Source organism: Protopterus annectens, chromosome 14.part0 (assembly GCF_019279795.1).
Source record: "Protopterus annectens isolate FY-2018-M chromosome 14.part0, PAN1.0, whole genome shotgun sequence".
Classification (NCBI taxonomy): domain Eukaryota; kingdom Metazoa; phylum Chordata; order Ceratodontiformes; family Protopteridae; genus Protopterus; species Protopterus annectens.
The window spans coordinates 1,141,821,113-1,141,845,988 of NC_056748.1; the positions used below are offsets into that span (position 1 = coordinate 1,141,821,113).

Here is a 24,876-nt window from a genome sequence, read left to right on the forward strand (position 1 = left end):
GAAAGACTGCAGAAAACTTTTCAGATGTGAGCAAAACAGTCTACTTTACCAACTCTTAAACATTACTATCTAGGCATCTTCATCACAACAGTGGTATTATCCCCACAAACCATCTTTCACCAAAGCACAGCTGTTGGCTCCCCCAACCCTCAGCAGTCTGACCAAGTAAAGACCTCCATAGTCTCTCTTACTTCTGACTTGTTCCTTTTCATGCATTAGTTCTGGGCATCATGGAATGGCAGAAAACATGACCGCCATTCCCCCATTGCCAGTTTTCTGTCGTTGTATCCTAAGGTAGTATAAAAACTCTCTCATGGTAACTATAATGAACTTTTATGTAATGTTGATGCCATTTGTGAGAAGTACAAACACTTAACCAAGCTGTCCACTACTTGCAGTGAGCATTGCACTCTCCTGCACCAACCTGTGCAAATGCAACATCATTATACTTAACTATACCAAGCTGTTCACTGATACTGTCAAAAAGACAAAACTATATCCTCCTAGAACTCTTAAAACTAGGTATTAGCATAAACCCTTTGTTACACCTACTTCACATACCTAAATGTAACATGTCTCCAACAACAAATCACTATTAAGTTAGCAAATATAAATAAATAAGTTGGGTAGGTAGAAATAGGTCTGGTAGGTATAACTTGGCCACTGTTAATGTACCAGGCAGACAAGGATAGGGTGGCAGTCAGATGTCCTCCAGGAGCCAAGATAGCGGGTATAACAAGAACACTCAACACCCTAGCCTACAACAGGTGTGACTACAATATGGTGGTAGTCCATGTGGGGGTAAATAACTTGTCATTGAAACTCTTGAGGAGTATGCAGAAGGCCATGCTGGAGTTTACCGGTCTAGATTCAGCTAGGGATAAGACACTGGTTCTGAGCAGAATCCTTTCTACAATTAGAATGTGCTCAGTAATTGGCTAAGTTGCTTATGTCATTTCAGGGGAACCTGAGTATGTATTATCAAGGACTGAGATAGCTGACAAACTTACTTTGCAAAGCATCATCTACATCTTTCATTCAAGGGTTTCTGCATGGTTGGCAAAGCTCATACTGCACACATGCTTTTTTTTCAACAGAGTTAATCTAATGACTATCCCAACCTGATAAACACTCATATCCATAGTTAGATGGTCTTTAGATGGCTCTGCTCTTTCCCAACAGTCTTAATCATAAATTCTCTGATAGTGAGGCACTTCTGCATTTTTGGAAAACATCCATGTATGCATTAACACTGAAACATGGTTCAAATTCTTAGAGATCAACCTTTCTGTGCTTGTGTTTTATGCGTATCATGCCTTCAGATCCATTAAAAATGTCTGTGGAGTGTGCTTGTACATGAGGGAATATATCCCTTCAAAAGAGATACCCAGAGATCCACTGCAGTCAGTAACTACTGCTCACCTTGGGGGAAATCTGATTTTCAAATCATTGCATGCTATCAGTCTTATTTCATGCATACAGATTGCCACAGTAAATCCTTACCATTTCCTGTAAATAGCTTGCCTTAAATCCATGCTGACTTCAATTACTCTTCCATTGACTGGAGCACCTACACTTCTAATGTTGGGTATGCTCGGTGATTCATGGACTGGGTAAATAAAAATGCCATGGATCAGCTTGTCCTCAAACCGACCTGGGTATAAACATTCTTGACTTAGTCCTCACAGACATGCCGTTGTATGCCTCCTATCCCATGGTCAGTTCTTCCTTAGTGAAATCTTAGTGTAATCTGGTTACCTCTACTGTTAAAACTTCCATTCCCTTGTTTACAGATACCACCCTCTTTAAAGACTTCAGAAAGGCCAGCCTCATACAACTGTATAATGAAATGTATAAATTTATCCATGTCAGCTCCTTGGTTGGCTCTGTCATACAGCCAGTTACACAAATGATTTTATATGCCCATTTAGATAAATGTATTGACTCAGCAGTCCCATTCAAAATGTATTTATTTTTGTATTTATTTATTTAATTTGTTTACCAGGTAATTTCCAGCTGGGCACAAGACCCATTTTCAGCAGGGACCCGGGGAGAAAAGCTCCTGACATACAGTAGATAAGATTTAACAATACTTTACAAAATTTACAAAATTAACAAATATTAATAATGTATAAACTATACAATGTGCAACCAGTATAGAAATCAAAGGTGATTAGTCATGTTAACAAAAATAGTACAGTTTGAGATGACTTACCAGCATAAGTAATAGTAAAAAAAAAAAAAACAGATTCACAATATTGTGATAAATTTAAAAAATAAATCCTGCTGGTGAGCTTCAGATATATAACATAATGAACAAACTCCTTAAACTTCATCATAGGGCTAAAACCCCACAACCTCAAACTAGTGTTAAAAACCTCACTAACAAACAGAAAGCAACATTAAAGGCCAGTAAAGCATCACAGGAATTAAGACTAGTACCCGAATCAAAAGAGAAGAACTGCGGTGGTGGTGTTGCGGTAGCATTGTCGCCTCACAGTAAGACGTTGTCATGTTCGATTCTCAGCTAAAGCGTCTTCTGTGTGGAGACATGCGTGAATGGGCGTACCTTCGTTGAAGGTTGTGCGTCAGGGCTGGCAACTCGGCATGTAAAAATCTACTGCCAATCATTAGCGGACCGGAGTTCCGCTGTGGCGACCCCTAACTGGGAAAAGCCGAAAGACACAACAACAACCTGAATCAAAAGAGAATTACAAGTTCTTTTTCAGTTATATCAGAAAATGAAGAAATAGCTCTCTAGTCTTCTCCTAACTTCTCCATAATGGACCCTCCCACTCAAATCCAAAAGACTGTCCAAATATACTGGATAACAAGGTTGTAGCAACTTTCTTCCCTGTAACTACCATCCTTAAATCCCCTTTCCCAGTTATCATGTTCTTAAAGTACTCTGAAAGCCCAAGAACACTGCTTCCAAGGGTCCAGATATCATTCCAGTTTTAATAAACAGTGTTAACCATGCCCTCGCGTACCTGCTCCTCCTCCTCCTCCTCCTCCCACTGTTAACTTAAGCTTTGCTACAGGTTGTTTTAATCCTAACATGGTAAGATTGACAGACAAATGACCTAATACCAGAAAACACATTGAGGTGGGGTGATGCCTCTTCAAACAGAGAGAAGGTGGCCAGTGTTGTCCCCCAGGGATTTGTGCTGGGTGCCCCCCTGTTAAGAATTTGTTTTCAGATCTCCAAACTTGTAATAGTTTAACAAACTAACTTTAACTCTGGTTAACAAAGTTTGCTGATGACTGTAAGTTGGTTGTGGTAGTTAAATCTGCTTTGGATATATATACCCTCAAAAATGAAAAAATGCCTTCTGGTACATTGAATTAAGGGCTCAAACTAAATTCCTACAAACGTAGCATTATCCCTTTCAGTAAGCAGAAGCATTCTGCATACTACTGCATTGAAAGTATCCCTTTATCATACGAATCAGTGATCAGAGTTCTGGGCATATGGTTTCATGGCACTAAAAGCAACCCTTTGTCATACGAATCGGTGATCAGGGTTCTGGACATATGGTTTCATGGCATGGAAAGCATCCCTTTGTCGTACGAATTAGGGATTAGAGTCCTGAGCACATGGTTTCATGGCATTGAAAGCATCCCTTTATCATATGAATTGGTGATCAGAGTTCTGGGCACATTTCTTCATGGCATTGAAAGCATCCCTTTACCGTACGAATTGGTGATCAGAGTTTTGGGCACATGGTTTCATGGCATTGAAAGCATCCCTTTATCATACGAATCAGTGATCAGAGTTCTGAGCACATGGTTTCATGGCATTGAAAGCATCCCTTTATCATATGAATTGGTGATCAGGGTTCTGGACACATGGTTTCATGGCATTGAAAGCATCCCTTTATCATACGAATCAGTAATCAGAGTTCTGGACACATGGTTTCATGGCATTGAAAGCATACCTTTATCATACGAATTGGGGATCAGAGTTCTGGGCACATGGTTTCATGGCATTGAAAGCATCCCTTTATCATACGAATCAGTGATCAGAGTTCTGGACACATGGTTTCATGGCATTGAAAGTATACCTTTATCATACGAATTGGGGATCAGAGTTCTGGGCACATGGTTTCATGGCATTCTCATCTCAAGCCATCATATGCCAACCACAGTTAGGAAATCCTTCTATATTTCACATCTAATTGTGGATGGTATCTTTTCTAAAACCAAGGAAGTCATCATTTCTTTGCATTTTGACTTTGTCAGACCTCTGCTGTTGAATATAATGCAGTCTTTGGCATGCTTCTGGATAGACAAATTAAAAAAATGGAAAAATACAGAGGTTCCTAACAAAAAGGACCTCTGGTGTCAAAAGTAAAAAGCTCCACTCTTCCCTCTACCTGTTTTACTAGACCCGTAGAGATTCACTTATAGACAAACTCATTTTCTTCAACAAATCAACCTTTGCAGCTGACACTAGAATTAGACATCTGAACCTTCATGAAGAAATAAGTTATACTAGCTGGAGAGAGGAGTTCATCACCCAACACCTTTCCTCTGCTTTGGAATATACTCATCCCAGCATGTCAAGCAATATGATTCTCTCTTATCCATATAACTTCACCTGGACAGTTTGATGGGTGCTCTTAAGTTTATAACAGGACTTAGGCATCACCCTCCTTGCAAAGACTAGTATAGCCTGAGGGGCGGGTGTTTGCAAACTGGGCATGGCCTGTTATTCTATGGGAGGGTACAGGGCTTCAGTGAAGAATATTTCAGATTATAGAAGCAGATAAATGTGATTTGGAGCATGGCTGAATATTATTTCTTTCCATGAAAGGAGGCTGCAGAGGAAGGCAGTGGCACCTGCAAATAATAACATCGAAGAGGACCGTGTATACTTCTTGTGCTACATCAATACAGACCTTTAACAAGAGGGGTGGCACATGGCAGTAAAAGGTTGTGTAGGAATGAACAAAAGTGTAATGAATTTAGGAGATGCACCGTTTTTGTAAGGAAAGGTATCAAGTCTGAGGTCTGACCAAATTGATACTGCCTCTTAAAGGACACAAAGGAATGGGCAGTAGTGGCTCAAGAAAAGCACCAGTGTATTAATATTGTAGTGGCCCAGAGACATGTCAAGGGAAGAGAATGAGAGACTTGTGAAAGAGTAAAGGAGCAGAGGTAAGAAAAGTGTTCTACACGTGGTAAATACAAACCTGTCAGGCTCAGGGTGGGAAATTGTGAGCTGTAGGGCAGACTCAGGGAGTGAGAGGTGACTGAGGCCCTTTATCATGAGAGATTCAGTGAGGTAGTATGGGAATGTACTAGAAACAATATAATTCTGGATGTAGTCCTAACCAATACAAAGGGGAGTAGTCTTACATGAAAGTAACGTTAAACAACAGTGGTCATGGTGCTGTGTAGTTTAGGGGCAGACTAAAATGGCAAAGATGGTAGTGGAATTTTGAATGGATGTAATCTTCTGAGGTGAGGGTCATAATCAAATTTTTGTTAGCTGTCTAGATACAAGATGAAGCAGTGGACAGACTGCAGAAATAAATCAAGGATCAGAGATGAAACACTCATGGCTGTATACAAGGTTTTGAGGGAGATACAGAAAGAAAAATGAAAATATCCAGCATGTCTGTACTAGAATATAAGGTTTGTGAACAGGACAAAAGATGGAGCTCGCAGGAGATGAAAGTGGGTGACTGGGAGATAGACAAACTGCATTAAAAGAGGCAAGCTGGTGTGATAACAAAGTTGTAATATTAGGTAGACAACAGAAAGAAAGAACAGATAGAAGAATCGACAGAGCTACCCATGTTGAGTAGGGGTGGGACAGGAGATCACAGAAGATGGGTGAAAAAGTTACCATACTGAACGACTATTCTGCCACCTCCTTTATGAAGGAAGGAGATAGGAGGATACCATGGTTATGATGGGTGTAGGGGGAAGTGTTGGATGGACACAAGTATACAAAGGGAGCACAAGACGGAGAACTGGCTTAGCTAATAAAAGAGGAGCTGCAGATGGCTGCTTCTTGTTTTCAGAAACCTCATCAGTATAATGGTGTATTGCCTGGTAGAGATCCTCAACATATCACTGGACAGTGCAGGAATTCCTTAAGATTCACCGATGGCTGGAATGGTGCCCTTGTGCAAGGTGAAGAGGTAGTATTAGTGATGTAGAAATGCAGCCTGATGGTATGAAAGACTGTGGTTTGAATGACTCTTTGTAAAACCTTTGCATTTTTAAGCAGACTCTTCTTTCTTTGTTCGCAGACTCCAGAATGCAACATTGTCAGATGGAGTTCTTGCTTCAGTAAAGCACACACTGAGCAGCTATCCCTTTAACTTCCAAGGTGCTAGGATCATCTCTGGACAGGAAGAGGGAGCTTATGGATGGATAACCATCAACTACCTCCTTGAAACATTTTTTGAGGTAAAAAAACTTACATTTCAGACTTTGTCTTGGGACTAATTACCATTGTAGTCATGTCTCTCAAAGGTCAGAGCTTGTTAGTAATGCTTCTGATTTTGAATTTCCCTTTCACATTGTTGATCTTCTAGGAACAGATAAGGTTAGCTATTAAAGTTCCAAATTTTCCCTTTTTTCAGAAAACATAACATAGTATAATCTTGTATGCTGTTATTCAGAGTAAAACATGCTTCACAGCTTAAGCTCTGTCTCTAATTTGGGTACAATGTACACTTATTTTTGTATAAAGTCTTATTCCCCAATTCATAGGGAAAGAGAAAGAAAATTATGCAGGTAGGTGGCTGTAAAATGACAGTACCCCCTTCAGGTAAGTGGCTGTAAAATGACAGTACCCTCTTCAGGTAGGTGGCTGTAAAATGACAGTACCCCCTTCAGGTAGGGGGCTGTAAAATGACAGTACCCCTTCAGGTAGGCTGTAAAATGACAGTACCCCCTTCAGGTAGGGGGCTGTAAAATGACAGTACCCCCTTCAGGTAGGTGGCTGTAAAATGACAACACCCCCCTCAGGTAGGTGGCTGTAAAATGACAGTACCCCCTTCAGGTAGGTGGCTGTAAAATGACAGTACCCCCTTTTGTTTTCAGTTATGTTTTTGAATTTTATGTCTTTGGGAGTCTGACAAGAAACTAAGCTAGGTGCACAGTAAATGATTGTGTATTTCATAAATGAATTATAATTCCAGTGTTATTCTACATAATGCAGACGATCCTGTATGATATGTACTGCACACAAGTCATTTGTATTTGTAAATTTAAAAGCTGATAATACCCACTGATCAGTACGTATCCCACAGCAGGCAAACAAATCCCCAACAGACATGCAATAAAACATGCCAGATGAATGTGGGCAAAATTAATAATAAAGTGGACCTCATGAAGGTGTGCTGAAGACCCTGACATTATACTACTAACAGAAACATGACTAAAAGATGACATTACAATTTTCACTTTTTTTCGTGCAAACACATTATGCCTTTCATGACAATACAGTGGACAGTATAGTACCACTAGTAAGAAAAAACTTCTCTTGCACAATTTTAATGAAAAACAAAATCACTAGACAATGCCCCAGATGGATCATTACTAAATAAGTGAATAGTGGACACACCAAAGTGCAGACATCATTACATACATCCCTTCACCAGTATCAAAATCCTTTCTGAAGAAACCACTTTTGGTTCTTTCTAAAATAACATTTTTTATCTCAATGGGAGACTTTAATCTGAACTGGTACGGCCCTTTCTAGTCTCAACTAGTAAGAAAAATGGCAGCGCCTAACCTTACTCAAATTGTCTCCGAATCAGATAAGCCAGACTCACTAAGTGGGAGCCATTACCCGCTTGATAGTTTTAACAAGTATACGTTATAAATTACTGCGCAGTATGATCCGCTGTAATTCTATGTCTGGTCATTGCCTGTTATCTATTTATATGTCTAGTAGGTCTGTAACAGCGTCACAAAGTGTCAGCTGTGATTATGTTAGAACAAACTGATGTTAGCATAGCAGTGGAAAACTTTCTCAACATGGTATTAAGCATTCAGGGTGAACACTTCTCTTTACAAATCAAATAAATGCATGCCTTTTGCTTTCCTCCAATGTAAAATTACAGATAAGGGACAGAGATAACTCATGGATTGCTTGTAAAACAAATAGCAATTGTATTCTTTTACATGATTTTCAGCATTGTAAGAAACAGTGTGGGAAAACCACAAAACCTGCTGAGTCTAAGTGCGTCTGACAAACATTTTATTCAGCTTTAGTACCAATTAATTGGTTCTCTCTAACTATCTCAACAAACAGAATCTTCAGAGTCCAGTCAGGTAGCCAAACCACCCCAAGTAGGCTACTTCACTGCTGGAGTTACACAAGGCTCAGCCTTATAGACATTTCTTTTCTCTTTGTTAATAAAAGATATACCCTCCACCAGTATCACTTTTTATGTTGGTGACATTATTGTGTGTAGAACAGGACCCTACATTGCCCCCTAACAACAAGCACAGCAGAATGCCTTTAAACACTTAAATGGATGGCTGACTAAGAACCTCCTAACAATAAATTACTCCGAAACTGCAGCCATGACATTCAGGACACGTCAAAAGCTGCCAACACCACTTCCTTAACATTTACACACACCTGAAGGAATCAGTGACCACAACTTTAACAATACGCATACATTGGTATTATCATCATTGCCACCCTATTCTTCCACACCAATGTCAAAACCATTGTTAAAAAGCTAAGAACTCAGTGCTAGTTACTCTAACCATCTAACAGCTGATGCCAGGAGAATATTAGATAAAAATATACTTATACAAAAAGTAGAATATGTACTTCCCATAGTTACTTTCTGTTAATCCTATAGTACCCCACTGACTCAGATCACAGTGAAGGCTACTTTTGTAGCTTCATAAACCTTTATTGTAGACAGGAAGACCACTACCTCATTCTGTAAAAGGTCAGTTTGCCTGCCCACTACAGCTAGAGCCATTCATCTTACTACATTGTCCTTCATACAGTATTAGCACTGTTGCAGCTCCTTCAGAAACAGCTGCAAGTCAGACACTACTGTATTCTACATGCAGCAAGGCAAATAATTCCCTCACTCATATCCAGCCTCCTTTCAGACCTGCCCTTGTTGGAAGAAGTTGCAGCAAAGTCATCCCTACCATCTGAGATCAACTAACAGAAAACACATACTTTAAAACCTATAGAGAAAATAGCAGATATTTAATCAAAACTTAGACGTGCCCTTGCAACATTGACACATGTACATTGTACATGACAGTATAACTTGTATTGCTACGAACTATGAAATACTTTTATTATAACGACATTTGTATGCATCCGGATCATGGCTGAAAAGGATCCAAAGATTAGCCCACCCAACTTGTAAGGAAATTCAAATAAAATAAAACAAGTCAGTAACCCTGAAGGTTTATGGCGAGTCATAAAATGTTAAGCAGGTATTTTTCAACAATTCAAAGTAAAAACCACTGAACTTAACTCTGCTTCCCTAATTGAAACATGAATTCTTTATCTCACCATTGTATAACCACATCTGTAATGCTGTAATACCATCCCACCATCTATGTACCTCCTGTACTTCCCCTCCTGTCTACTGTTTCGGAGTCATTCAATATCATCTGTTTTAAGGCTGTAAACACTAAATGCATCATAAAATTATTGCATGATCTTTAAGATAAGCTATGTTTCAAAATTCCTGATGCCCATTATAAGCCTATCAGGCTCCGTATTGAAATGATGACACTCAAAATGCAGAGTGCCTCCCATGTGAAAAAAAAGCCCCAAAACACAGGAGAAGAGTGAATTTCAAAAATTGTTCTTCTCCTTCAAACTTTTTTTGCAAGGGGGTGCTTGCCCTCCGACCACCCCCCCCCCATGGTGGTGGTGGGGGACTTGTACATACCAACTCTGAGATTGCCATAGCTCTGAGAAAAGGGAATGTTCTGAGAAATGGTTACCAACCTATCACTTATATCATACTTTTTTCACCCATTCTTAATCACGCCAAAATAATAATTTTTCTGAAGTACTTTATCTTATAAAACCAGATGACATGCATGCTATTTCTCCTCTAAAACCTTTTTCAACATGCTGAAAAAACTATTTTCTACACCGCATGGATGCAGACCTAATTGTCTAAATACCTATAATAATCTATTATTGGTGTTATTAGTAATAAGAAGGGAAGGGGGACCATTAACTGCTACCACGTGTGTATGACTCTGAAACTGCTGTGCACCATGTAATACTATTCAACTTTTACTGTTACATCATGTAACGCCACTGTACTATTACAGTTACACCATGTGTTCTCCTTTATCTCTAAGGTACAGACTTATGGATTGAGCAAAGGAGCTCCTGACTGTATTTTCCTTGTTTAAATGGACAACTCCAAACTGAGAAAGTTTACTGCTGGATTTGCTTTGTGTTCCATTTTGGGCCTTATCCACTTCTCATTGTTCATAAATGACCTGCTACTTTGCCATTATAGGCTACAACTGACCATCTGTGCAGGTGAACCCATACTCCTAAAAGACTCCAAGCCTCTTTTGGCTTCTTAGTCACAACAGAGTTTAATCAAGCACGCTGTTAGCTCGTGGCTACTAAACTTAGCCATTCAAATTGTCTGCTTTCCTTTTGGCTTCTCCATGGTGAATTCTTCATAATTAAAGATTCAAAAGGTAAATCTTTATCTCATAAAACCCTGCTACAAATGCCTGAGTGTTTAGTAAATGTTTGTCCCAAGGCTAGAATACACCCTTCCTCAACTTATTTTTCATTGTACATTACATATTCAACCTTTTCTTAGAAGACATTAAGTAAAATGTATTGTTTCATTTTCCATTCACAGGCAAGAAATCATCACTGTTTATCCTTGCAAAAGGCTAATTTTCTACACATTTCTGGAGAAGCCACTCGTCTAAACACACTGGGTCTATATTATGTGAACGAAAGTTCATATAATCGAACGCTGTAAACAGCGAAAATGCCGGAGTTCGAACCCTTTATTGTGGGGGGCTGTGCCCCTACACCCCCCGCTAATTATATATACCAACTCCAAGATCGCACTACAGTGAGGAAAGGGCACATTTCCCGATCTTCACTGTACCGCGATCTCAGAAAACACATCAATGAACGGCATTTTCATGTATACAGCCATTCAATATTTTGGACTTTCGTTCTTCTAATAGGAACCCAAACACACTTACCTTTCAGTTATTTCTTCTAAACCAGTTCTCCCTCTAGCTCATAAATTTACATTTTTATTCCTTCCATTAACTTTTTTTGCCATCTAAACAAGAAGCACGAAGTCTAGACAATTCAAACTTTGGCACAACTCTACTCAGCTCTGTATCAGAAATGATTGAATCCCTAACTGTGACCCATATAATTCAGATTTGATTACTGGCTTGGTAGGGGTTTAGAGTGAGTGGCTTGTGTTGACTAACTCATCGCAGGGAGAAAATGCTCCAGGAAACTTGCTTGGGTGCACCTCCATGTTTAACCAGCTGTAAGGTTTCAGGGTTTTGGTTGAGTTGCACTCAGGCATGGATATTTATATTGCGAAGCATATTGTATCCCTCTTCTTGGAGGTTACTGGCATTCATATAAGAAAATCTGAGTAATGCTTAATAAAAGAAAAACCCTGATGGATGGATTAATTGCAGTCTTGCAGGCAGTTGCTGCCTTGAGTAAATGAAAAAAGACATTGAAAGGTCTTGCCCAGCAGAGAGGAAATAGACCACAGTGTTGGGAGGGGGGGGGGACTGATGGTTAGTAGGCACTGAAGACAAAAAAAAAAAACCTTTGAAGTAGAGGGCCTTCAAAGCACTTGCTCCATCCAACTGGGTCACTTCACCTCAGCTTAAGTCACCACATAGATAAATACATTGAGAACTTTAATGAACTGTCTAGGCCTCAAACAGCTCAACTGGCTTGAACTTCCTCACCTACTTCTATATAATCAACTTACTCTGTCACATAAAAGTCTACATTAGCCAGAGAAAACCCCTTCACTACAATACCTGATAAATCCATACTCCTGTACCAGAAACCTGCACTCCACTCACAAACTCCTCCTTAAGGTAACTAAAGATAATGCCACCGGTTCATCCCTATACTCTAACACAATAGCCAAACAATGGAATAAACTTCACCCTCTCATCACTGCCATAGCTTCCATACATGAATTTAAAAAGTCACTAAAATCATATTTGATAAACTCATGGCGATGCAACTGTGACAGTTCAGGTTAATATTAGGACCCTCCCTTCTCTCACTCTATCTCCTTATTTTTGTATTAATCTATCACACCTCCATCATATACTTCTCTCCTCACATCATATATTTCTTGTCTCCACTCATCTCTGTTAATTTTATCTATCCATACCTCTTAATTGTATCTACCTTTACCTTACCCTGGCTGTAATCTTTGACAACTGTAAAAATATATGAAGGCAATGAATAGAGACCAATAACCAAACGAAATTGCCTAAACACCACAAGGGAAGCTCGCAAACCAACTGGATACCAAAATTTATTGAAATGCAACAAGGAAATATGAAAATCTTAATTAGTACAAAACACACAGTTGATGCCTGTTCTGGTTATATACCCTATCTAATTGACATAATTGATTAAATACCAATCAGTAAGGTCCATTACTAACTAACAACCAATCTTGTTTTAAAAAAACATACAAACTGTTCTAAAAATGAATTAACTTTCAACATGTTGTAAATAAAAATTCTGTGTAATGGGACTCATTTGCATGTATAAATGTCATTGTGTTATTTACAAGATTAAAAACAGTCTAAATAGTTAACCACAGCTCTAAAACAATAAAAATTGTATACACAGAATATCTACAATATATGCTGCCATCTAATGATTGTAATGGGTAAATATACTTAATGCTCATAACTTGGCTGATCTGAGTTTCAATACTGGTTTAATAGACAAAAAATCATTTAATCCCAGGGATTTATTACATTCCAAAACTATTTGCCAGTATAATTCCTTGTATTCCAATTTGTCCTCCCATAAACCACCTCTTGCGTCCTTGGGCACAGAGTCCAAAACAAAAAAGGAAAATATTGCTTGAGGGCAAGAAATCTGATGTCTGTACAATGCATTATTCGTATTCTGCTTTTTGATTTCGTATAAATGTTCATAAATACGACATCTGAGTTTCCTTTCTGTTTTGCCCACATAGAAGGAGGTACAGAAATTACAAGTAGCCAAGTACACTATTCCACAGCTATTACAATTGAAAGTACCCCTACTTGAAAGAGTTTTGTTCCTTGCTTCCAAGAAAATTTCTTTCCTATTGTGTATCCTTGGGCATTGTGACACATTTGTATGTACCCACCCCGCGTGGACATGTGTTTTTAACTTTGGAACCACCAACTTCAAAGATTTGCTTGAAATTGGTGTCCTTCCTGTAAATAAATTTCAAAGGAGTTTGATTATTCAGTGGTAAGTCTGTAAATTGAACAAATCTCCCCCATTCCCTTGAAATCAATTCCTTAATAGGTCCTGAGTCACCTGTATAATCAAGTATATAGGCTCTATCATGGAAGGTGGTATTTTGATTTGTTAAAATATCAATCGGGGGAGGTACATTCTGTCCCAAAATAGGGGCAAATCTTTTATGTCTCTCCTGTACTACCTCTGCTAAAACATCTTCCAATAAGGTCTTGGGATACCCTCTGTTGGCCAACATATTACACACATTACTACACTCTTCCAAGAATTCATGATCATCAGAGGTCATTCTACAGACCTTTACAAGTTGTCCTTTCACTAAATTCTTCTTTTGGAAGTATGGGTGGGCACTTTTGTAATGGAGGTATGAATTGGAAAAGGTTTTCTTACGATGTATACTGGAAGAAAAGAACCCTTGTTCCTCCTTTTTAAGTTTAATGTCTAAGTAAATCAATTGTTCAGCATTGACTTCAAAGGTAAATTCAAAATTCTTCAAATAGTCCAGGAATTCAAGAAATCTTTCCTCAGTGTCTATCCAAAAGATACATATATCATCTAAAAACCTCTTGTACATAGACCAGCATTTAGTAAATGGACTGTCCAAAATAAATTGTTTCTCCCACCAATTCAAAATAATGTTACACCCTTGTTCTTTCGAAAAAATTCTCCCTGAAAATACATGAAATTGTTTTTCAAAATAATTTCCATAAATAAGAGACAATTGGTGAAATCTCCATGAGACAATGTACCATTATCAATAATGGCCTGTTCCAACCATAAAAGTCCAATCTCATGTGGGATGGATCCAAATAAGTCCACTATGTCTAAAGTGACAAAAATGAGGTCTGGTGAAAAAAGATGTGGTTTTACACACCTCAAAAATCCCAAGAATCTTTGAGGACTCGTCACCAGTATATGACAGTCTTAAGTTTGTCCTCCACAAATGCGGCCAAAGGTGTAGTAATAGAACCCTCCGCTGAAACAATTAACCTAAGCGGTGGATCCGTGGGATTTTTGTGGACTTTGGGTATACGAAACAGTCGGTATGTTGATTGAACAAAAAATTTAATTGTTCTTTACTAATGGAACCATCTAACAATAAATCTTGTAACATCAAATGTATTTTGCTTTTAGCTATGTTAACTTCATTAATTGATGCCTTGGAGTATTTGTTAGTCTCGTGTAAGGAATCCCTCATCTTTGATTCATAAATAATGTTGTCCATTAGGACTGTCCCCCCACCCTTGTCAGGGTACATCACCCTCAAATTGCCATCTTATTTTAATTCATTTAAAAAATTTTTCTCCACCTGAGTTAAATTGGAGTTAACATAGTGTGCCGCGATGGTATTTCTTATCTCTCTTTCCAACAAGTTGCCAAAATTCCTTAATTGAGGATGAAGGGGGGGATTAAAAACACTTTTCCTTTTAAGTACAGGGTTTGAAGGTGTAACTGTCTCTTGCCCGTTAAACAATAAATGTAAATTTTGTTTCCTCAGGAATAATTTAAGGTCTATAATAGATCTGGGAATACTAGCTTTCCTATTAGGTACAAATTTAAACCCTTTGGAAAAGAGCTGAAAATGTTCTGGCTGTACCTCAATGTTACTATAATTAAAAATCTTGTAATGGTGAATCTCTAAAATGTTGTCCTCCCAGGTAATAGTATGACTACCGTTTATCTCTTGTTGTAACCCCTCTGGTTGTAATAATTCTGGTTCTGGTTGCGGAACCGATTGGAACGGCGAAGCGGGGGTCCCTGATCTAAAGGGCACTCATCATCTTGAAAGGGAGTATCTGTAAAATCACCCCTATTTTCCTGATCAAAAGTGTATGATTGATAACACACTTGGTCCCTGGAAATCTTAGGATCTCGATACCTGGAAAAAGGGCTGGGTTTTGGGTATGCTACTTGGTCCCTGTATTCTTTGAGATCTCTTGCTAACTTACCCCGTTTCCTGTCCATATTAGTATTACAATCAGAATCAATTTGTAAAAAAATATTAAAATACTGTTGCTTTTCTTTTTCTACCTGAAATAAGAGATCATGAACTATCTGGTCATTAATAGTCTCCATTTCTTTCAAAATGCCTGCCATCACCTTCCCATTTTCTATTATAATTGCTCTAATAACTTCAAAACCACATTTATCAAATATCTTGATTAATTCTAGGTGAAAATCAGACCCTTCTTCAACTTTGTTAGGAAACTTAGAAAGCCTTAAGCCTTTAGGCACAACTTGCTTATTAAGGCATTCTTTAAGATAGTTACAGTCACATTCCAATCTTTTATATTTATCAAGAAAAAAATATAAATCATCAAGACTTTGCCTGTAAGTTTTAACAGCATTGGTCTTATTGTTAGAAGAAACACCATGAATATCGTAATGTTTCTTTAAAAAACCTTGGAAATCAAGGTTTGGTAGCTTTTTATTGAAGTCACATTGGTTGAAAACCTCCGTAGAGCCTTCTGCTGAAACCGCAAATGATTTGCCATTGCTGCCTGCTTGTGAATTGTCAGTACGCAAAAGTCTTGGGAAATCTGCGAAGGATTGACTCCCAGGTAAAACGGAACCGCTAGCTTCTTGAAGTAAACAAGTGTTGGGGCAGGAATCTCGCTGTCCTGTACCTCGAGATGGTAAATCCTTTTGTGAAGCAGTCCTCCGTTCGGAGGACACACCAACCAGAGAGTGACACACTGGAGTGAGAAGCTCTACCAACTGTGAAAGCTGCCCGATAACCTTTCTCAGCTCACCTCTGGTGTCAAAACGAGGCTCCAGATCAGATGCTGCTTCCGTGGTGTCTGCCATCGCAACCAAAGCAAAAACCAAGAAAAAAAAGGATGAAGGCAATGAATAGAGACCAATAACCAAACGAAATTGCCTAAACACCACAAGGGAAGCTCGCAAACCAACTGGATACCAAAATTTATTGAAATGCAACAAGGAAATAACGCTTGTAATCCAAGTACGTTTTCGATGAAAATCTTCGTCAGAATTAGTACAAAACACACAGTTGATGCCTGTTCTGGTTATATACCCTATCTAATTGACATAATTGATTAAATACCAATCAGTAAGGTCCATTACTAACTAACAAGCAATCTTGTTTTAAAAAAACATACAAACTGTTCTAAAAATCAAAAAGAATTAACTTTCAACATGTTGTAAATAAAAATTCTGTGTAATGGGACTCATTTGCATGTATAAATGTCATTGGGTTATTTACAAGATTAAAAACAGTCTAAATAGTTAACCACAGCTCTAAAACAATAAAAATTGTATACACAGAATATCTACAATATATGCTGCCATCTAATGATTGTAATGGGTAAATATACTTAATGCTCATAACATGGCTGATCTGAGTTTCGCCGTTCCAATCGGTTCCGCAACCAGAACCAGAATTATTACAACCAGAGGGGTTACAACAAGAGATAAACGGTAGTCATACTATTACCCGGGAGGACAACATTTTAGAGATTCACCATTACAAGATTTTTAATTATAGTAACATTGAGGTACAGCCAGAACATTTTCAGCTCTTTTCCAAAGGGTTTAAATTTGTACCTAATAGGAAAGCTAGTATTCCCAGATCTATTATAGACCTTAAATTATTCCTGAGGAAACAAAATTTACATTTATTGTTTAACGGGCAAGAGACAGTTACACCTTCAAACCTTGTACTTAAAAGGAAAAGTGTTTTTAATCCCCCCCCTTCATCCTCAATTGAGGAATTTTGGCAACTTGTTGGAAAGAGAGATAAGAAATACCATCACGGCACACTATGTTAACTCCAATTTAACTCAGGTGGAGAAAAAATTGTTAAATGAATTAAAACAAGATGGCAATTTGAGGGTGATGTACCCTGACAAGGGTGGGGGGACAGTCCTAATGGACAACATTATTTATGAATCAAAGATGAGGGATTCCTTACACGAGACTAACAAATACTCCAAGGCATCAATTAACGAAGTTAACCTAGCTAAAAGCAAAATACATTTGATGTTACAAGATTTATTGTTAGATGGTTCCATTAGTAAAGAACAATTTAATTTTTTGTTCAATCAACAACCTCGGGTACCGACTGTTTTCGGTATACCCAAAGTCCACAAAAATCCCACGGATCCACCGCTTAGGTTAATTGTTTCAGCGGAGGGTTCTATTACTACACCTTTGGCCGCATTTGTGGAGGACAAACTTAAGACCTTGTCATATACTGGTGACGCAGTCCTCAAAGATTCTTGGGATTTTTTGAGGTGTGTAAAACCACATCTTTTTTCACCAGACCTCATTTTTGTCACTTTAGACATAGTGGACTTATTTGGATCCATCCCACATGAGATTGGACTTTTATGGTTGGAACAGGCCATTATTGATAATGGTACATTGTCTCATGGAGATTTCACCAATTGTCTCTTATTTATGGAAATTATTTTGAAAAACAATTTCATGTATTTTCAGGGAGAATTTTTTCGAAAGAACAAGGGTGTTGCCATGGGTGCTAAATGTGCCCCAACGTATGCTAACATTATTTTGAATTGGTGGGAGAAACAATTTATTTTGGACAGTCCATTTACTAAATGCTGGTCTATGTACAAGAGGTTTTTAGATGATATATGTATCTTTTGGATAGACACTGAGGAAAGATTTCTTGAATTCCTGGACTATTTGAAGGGTACGACCAATTTTTTGGAATTTACCTTTGAAGTCAATGCTGAACAATTGATTTACTTAGACATTAAACTTAAAAAGGAGGAACAAGGGTTCTTTTCTTCCAGTATATATCGTAAGAAAACCTTTTCCAATTCATACCTCCATTACAAAAGTGCCCACCCATACTTCCAAAAGAAGAATTTAGTGAAAGGACAACTTATAAGGGTCTGTAGAATGACCTCTGATGATCATGAATTCTTGGAAGAGTGTAGTAATGTGTGTAATATGTTGGCCGACAGAGGGTATCCCAAGACCTTATTGGAAGATGTTTTAGCAGAGGTAGTACAGGAGAGACTTTGGGACAGAATGTACCTCCCCCGATTGATATTTTAACAAATCAAAATACCACCTTCCATGATAGAGCCTTTATACTTGATTATACAGGTGACTCAGGACCTATTAAGGAATTGATTTCAAGGGAATGGGGGAGATTTGTTCAATTTACAGACTTACCACTGAATAATCAAACTCCTTTGAAATTTATTTACAGGAAGGACACCAATTTCAAGCAAATCTTTGAATTTGGTGGTTCCAAAGTTAAAAACACATGTCCACGCGGGGTGGGTACATACAAATGTCTGTTCTGTTCACAATGCCCAAGGATACACAATAGGAAAGAAATTTTCTTGGAAGCAAGGAACAAAACTCTTTCAAGTAGGGGTACTTTCAATTGTAATAGCTGTGGAATAGTGTACTTGGCTACTTGTAATTTCTGTACCTCCTTCTATGTGGGCAAAACAGAAAGGAAACTCAGATGTCGTATTTATGAACATTTATACGAAATCAAAAAGCAGAATATGAATAATGCATTGTACATACATCAGATTTCTTGCCCTCAAGCAATATTTTCCTTTTTTGTTTTGGACTCAGAGGTGGTTTATGGGAGGACAAATTGGAATACAAGGAATTATACTGGCAAATAGTTTTGGAATGTAATAAATCCCCGGGATTAAATGATTTTTTGTCTATTAAACCAGTATTGAAACTCAGATCAGCCAAGTTATGAGCATTAAGTATATTTACCCATTACAATCATTAGATGGCAGCATATATTGTAGATATTCTGTGTATACAATTTTTATTGTTTTAGAGCTGTGGTTAACTATTTAGACTGTTTTTAATCTTGTAAATAACACAATGACATTTATACATGCAAATGAGTCCCATTACACAGAATTTTTTTTTACAACATGTTGAAAGTTAATTCTTTTTGATTTTTAGAACAGTTTGTATGTTTTTTTAAAACAAGATTGGTTGTTAGTTAGTAATGGACCTTACTGATTGGTATTTAATCAATTATGTCAATTAGATAGGGTATATAACCAGATCAGGCATCAACTGTGTGTTTTGTACTAATTCTGACGAAGATTTTCATCGAAAACGTACTTGGATTACAAGCGTTATTTCCTTGTTGCATTTCAATAAATTTTGGTATCCAGTTGGTTTTCAAGTTTCCCTTGTGGTGTTTAGGCAATTTCGTTTGGTTAACTGTAAAAATGTAACGACATTCTGTTGAAACTAATATTTTAAACTGTTGGTGTTCTTATACAAACTTTTGTCATATGTTAAATAAATAATACTGTTTGTCACTAATGTACTATACTGTGTGAATTCAAATCGATGACTATTATTGTGTGTATAAATGTTATTTGTGGAGCTTTTCTCCCAAGCCTCCGCTGAAAAAGGACACATGTTCAGTCAGACTTTCCCGGTAAACAAATGTAAAAATAATAAATTAAATAAGAAGAACAAATGCAAGCTATAACAAGCTTTCGCCAAGTAGCTTCTTCAGGTATCCACCATTCTCCAGCACAGTCTTAAAACATTAATTAGTTAAAACCAAATTCAATTAATATACAAAACCCATCAATTTATATAATAATTTGTTTCAAACATACTTAGAAAATAAGTGATGAATTTGGAAAAACAATTGTTTGTGATTAAGATTAGATTTTATGCATGCTACATCATTTATACCTGGATATATATCTTCCAGCATGTTTTTCTGAATTAATCAACGCCAGGATCCCAGCTATTCTTAATAAAGACTGAATTAGCACTGGATAGACTAAGTGTTCAGTATTATGAAATCTCTTCAGCAGTACAGTCTAGGTTAGCCTGAAGATATAGAAGATATTTAGTGCAACATACTGCTCAGGATAAATATGGACGTAGCGTGACTGTTAATAATTGTTTGTTAATTCAGTTTAAAGCACATCCCCCCCCCCCCGAACACCTTTAATGAATTATCACTTGTGACATAGGCAAATTTACATTCCTATAAAAAGTAATTAAACTATATTAACATAACAAACATTATACTTCATGTATATTGCTATATATCATATAACCTAAGCAACATTGCATACATTTTTCAATTGCTGCCTTTTTTTTTAAACAAGAAACATCTTTGTTAAACCATCACTTACTACATAGGCAATCATACATTTATATAAATGAAAACAACCACACAGACACACTGCTAGCTGCAAGCATTTTACAACACTTATAATCTACCCAATCTTTCACACTCAAACATTACATAATTCATTTACGTTCTGCTGCCTTTTAAACCTCATTCCTCCCTTGTATGTACTGTTCTCACAGTTCCCATTTTTTCCCTTTTAGTTTGCTCCTACCTTTTTCTAAAGCTCTCAATTCTAGTTGTTTTATTTCTGTTACTATATTCACTACTTCTAGTGTAGCTGGTTTAAATTTTAATTTCCATTTTCTAGTAATTGCTTTTTTGTCAGCCACCATTATTAGACACAGCAAGGCCTTACCATGTCTGGGCAATTCCGATTCTGTATCATAGCTCAAAAAAATCATATCCCTCGTCAGACCAATCTGCCCACCCAGCATCTCCAACTGTGCATTCCTCAGGGAATCCTTAAAGTCAGCCAGTTCACCACACTCCCAGAAAATGTTTCCAGTTACCTCTTTCTTCCCCTTCACACCACCAACATTTGCTGTCTGCCTGAGGAGGAATTCTCTGGAGTCTACTTGGGGTATAAAAATATTTATGTAAACGTTTCCAGGCAAAAATCCTAAATCTTCTAGATTCTGTTGCATATTTGGGAGACATACATATACCCTGCCATTGTTTCTTTGTGAATTGCTTAACCAGTCCCTCTTCCCAATCCTTTCTAACCTCCTCTGATTCTTATAGTTATCATGCAATATTTTATATGCTCTACTAATTATTCTTTTTTTAATGGCAGTTTCTATTCCAGATTCTATAACCTCTACCAGTGCTGGTCTTTTGTTCAGGACCCCCTCTATTTCTTTCCCGTTGTCTGTACTCTGATATCAATCCCTGATAGGGAAGACAATCTCTAACCTGCAGTCCAAGTAAATTCTTGGCGTCTTTCCATTCTATCATCTTTCAATTTCTAGTTATTTTCTCACAATGGTTCCTTTGCCAGTTTTCTCCAATAAAATCCTGAACCCCTCTTCCCTATTGTCTGTATCCCTAATAGCAGTTATTCCTATTGGCAGAATCTCCTTTCTCCATTCCTGTGTTGGTATAGCTCTTAAAATACTTTGTACTACTTTATGCACATAATATTCCGTATGATTATTGTTGTTCTCTTTAAAGGTCTGCATCCAATATTACAGTCTCCCCTTATTTTTTGAGCTTCCCCCCTCTTTCATCATTATCCCTTTCCACTTTGAATTATAGTTTTCTGCTTGTACTACGTATAGGAGTCTTAATGGTGTAGCTCTGAAATACCCCTTCAAACTGGGTAATCCCAATCCGCCCTGTTCTATCTGAAGAATCAGCTTATCCCAGTTGACTCTTGCCATCTTCCCCTCCCAGATAAAGTCCTTCAGCTCTTTATTAATTACTAGCCACAACTTCTCTTCTGGTTGATACAAATATGCCTGACCTGTGTATAAGACTAAAGGGACTAATAACATTTTAAGTGCTTGCATCTTACTCTCCAAATCCATACAACAAAGCTTCCCCTTTCTCAGTTTTTGTATTATCTTTTGTTTAGTCTCTTCCCACATATCATTGGCTGCCATACTAGAATAATTTTTAATCCATATGTGATGACCCACCACTGCCAGCCAGTAATCAAGGAGCCTCAGTCCCCACCACTGCAGTAGTGGGGAATATTCACTGGGAGTATGGTAAGTACAACACAGTATTTCCAGATGCAGCTCTCTGCATCAAGTGCAACTTCCTTTAAGAGCACACAGAGACCACAGTCAGTCCGGGGCTGTTTTCTCACTCTTTCACCAGATCCCCAATAGGACTACCCAGTGGCACAGTTATAGAGTTGAAATCTCAGATGAGTGACCAAGCCAAGACCTCCAACATCTTCTCTGTCCAACCAATGCTTCATGTCCCTGCCCAAGTAGCGGACATGCACACTCTTTGAGGTTTGATTTACACACACACACACACACACACACACACACACACACACACACACACACACACACACACACACACACACACACACACACACCTGGGGCAGGCTGACACAGGTTTAGTAGCCATGCCCCCTTTTGCCAGCAATCACTCCTTATCAGCTACTTTAAGGCCCTTAACAAAGGGTGTCCAATCTTACTGTGTAATATTAACATTAACACAAATGGTAGTTTGACCAAGGGCAAGGATATTAGGAGTGGCCAACAAATAAATATACAAGTACTGTCACAACTTAAATATCTCTGCACAGATCATTCGCAATGAAAGGTTTAATATATTTAAAGACAACTACACCTTAGAACTCAAAAAACATGGTTTTTTTTATTCTATCTTTGTTTTTGAGCTATGTTAATGCCTCAAAATCACTCCAAATTCTTCTTTTACAATTTTAATGTGTTTCTCTCAAAATGGTGGATGATGGGGCCTGTCTTGGTAACATGATCTTGTTTTCTTGCTTTCATTCCTTCTTCCCAGAAAACATTTCAAGTCCTCTTTATATGACTCATGCTAGGCATAAGGAAGTGGTGCTGTTTTATCATGCCATTAAGACTGAATGGCAGGACATCTAAGCACACCCTCTGTAACAGAGCTGCTTCTATGTTTACCTGACTGAGCCTCATTTATGTGTCTGTCAGAGCTTGTTCTATGCTATAAATCGCTGTTAGTTACTTGCAGGAAAAAGAAAGTAGATAAAAACATTTTTTTTTGTAAGAGGAGTCTTTTGCAGTCCTAATAGAGTTGACAATCCCTCCCCACACACTCATGCTGAGGTGTGAAAACTTTCACTGCAGTAAATGAGCCTCGCTGCATGTTTACAAGTGATGAGTAGTAGGAATGTAAACGTAGTCTGTCTGCCACTTCCCAAAACCTTCAGTGGGAGGATGTTCTCTCTCATGAATGATGCAGACTTAAAATATGCTTTACTAGTTCCTCAATTATTTCTGTCATGTTCGCCCTCCTTTTTTCTATTTCATATTTATTTATACTTTGGTAACCAGGAAAGTGAACTGGCCCCAGGACCCTTTTCAGCCACAACTTAGGCTACATTGGCAAAGATAATAATTATTAAATGGAATACAAAGAAAAAAATACTGACATAAAAACATTGACCAAGATTTTATGTGCAACACAAAACCAATGTGTGACAGTGACCAAGTAAGTCATTGAGCAACATTTACTAGAATGTATACATTAATAATGCTTAACTACACTATGTTGTTTATTATAAATAATTAATTGTATGCACACATGTTACACATACACACACACACACACACACACATTCACATATATATATATATATATATATATATATATATATATATACATATAGGTCTACTTGAAAACACAGACATGCCAAAACACTGATGACGAGAACACTGAGACTGGAGGATCGACAACTGAGATGACCGACAGCTTAAAAGCACAAACCTTCACATGCCCGACAAACCACAATCCCGACAATCAACAAAACAAATACCTTTTCCGAAAAACACTCACACAACACAAGCACACCAAAAACCTTACAAACCTGCACTAAACCTTATATGCACAACTATCTATGCACTAAACTTCACCCAAACCCTAAGGTCTGTCACTATCGCACACTTACCTTACCCACATCCTAACCCTAACTCACTTAACCCGCCCCTAACCCTAAAGTGTGTCACTATCGCACACTTACCTTAACATGTCAGTGTTCTCAGCGTCGGGCTTTTAAACTGTTGGTCATCTCAGTTGTCAATCTTCCCATCTCTGTGTTCTCGTCGTTGTTTTGGCGTGTCAGTGTTTTCAAGTAGACCCATATCTATACCTATATATAAATATATATATATAGATATATATATATATATATATATATATATATATATATATGTATATATATATATATATATATATATATATATATATATATATATACATACATACATACATACATACATGCATACACACACACCTAGGGTTACCACCTGTCCCACTTTGTGAGGGACAGTCCCTCTTTGGGAAGATACCATCTTTTAGGGCCTAGCCATAAAGTAATTTAATTTCAGTTGTTTTATTAAAATTTACTAGACTGAGGTTAACCTCCTGTATCCCAGTTTCCACTGTTAAAATATATAAATTTAAACATTTACACTAGTGCATGTACATTTCTGTTCTTTCGAGTAGGGCACGCTGTGTTTACATTTCAGTCATAAGCATTTTACAAATACCTTTCCAACACGCACATGTC

General features: G+C 37.7%; 1 protein-coding gene across 6 annotated transcripts in view; it reads left to right on the forward strand.

Moving 5' to 3' along the window:
* ENTPD1 (ectonucleoside triphosphate diphosphohydrolase 1) overlaps positions 1 to 24,876 on the forward strand; it is a 1,310,478-nt gene that overhangs the window by 1,130,002 nt on the left and 155,600 nt on the right. For all 6 annotated transcript variants that reach the window (XM_044056932.1, XM_044056929.1, XM_044056930.1 and 3 more), the window contains exon 5: positions 6,264 to 6,423. In XM_044056932.1, coding sequence (XP_043912867.1) covers positions 6,264 to 6,423 — 160 coding nt within the window. The remainder of the gene's footprint in view (positions 1 to 6,263; positions 6,424 to 24,876) is intronic.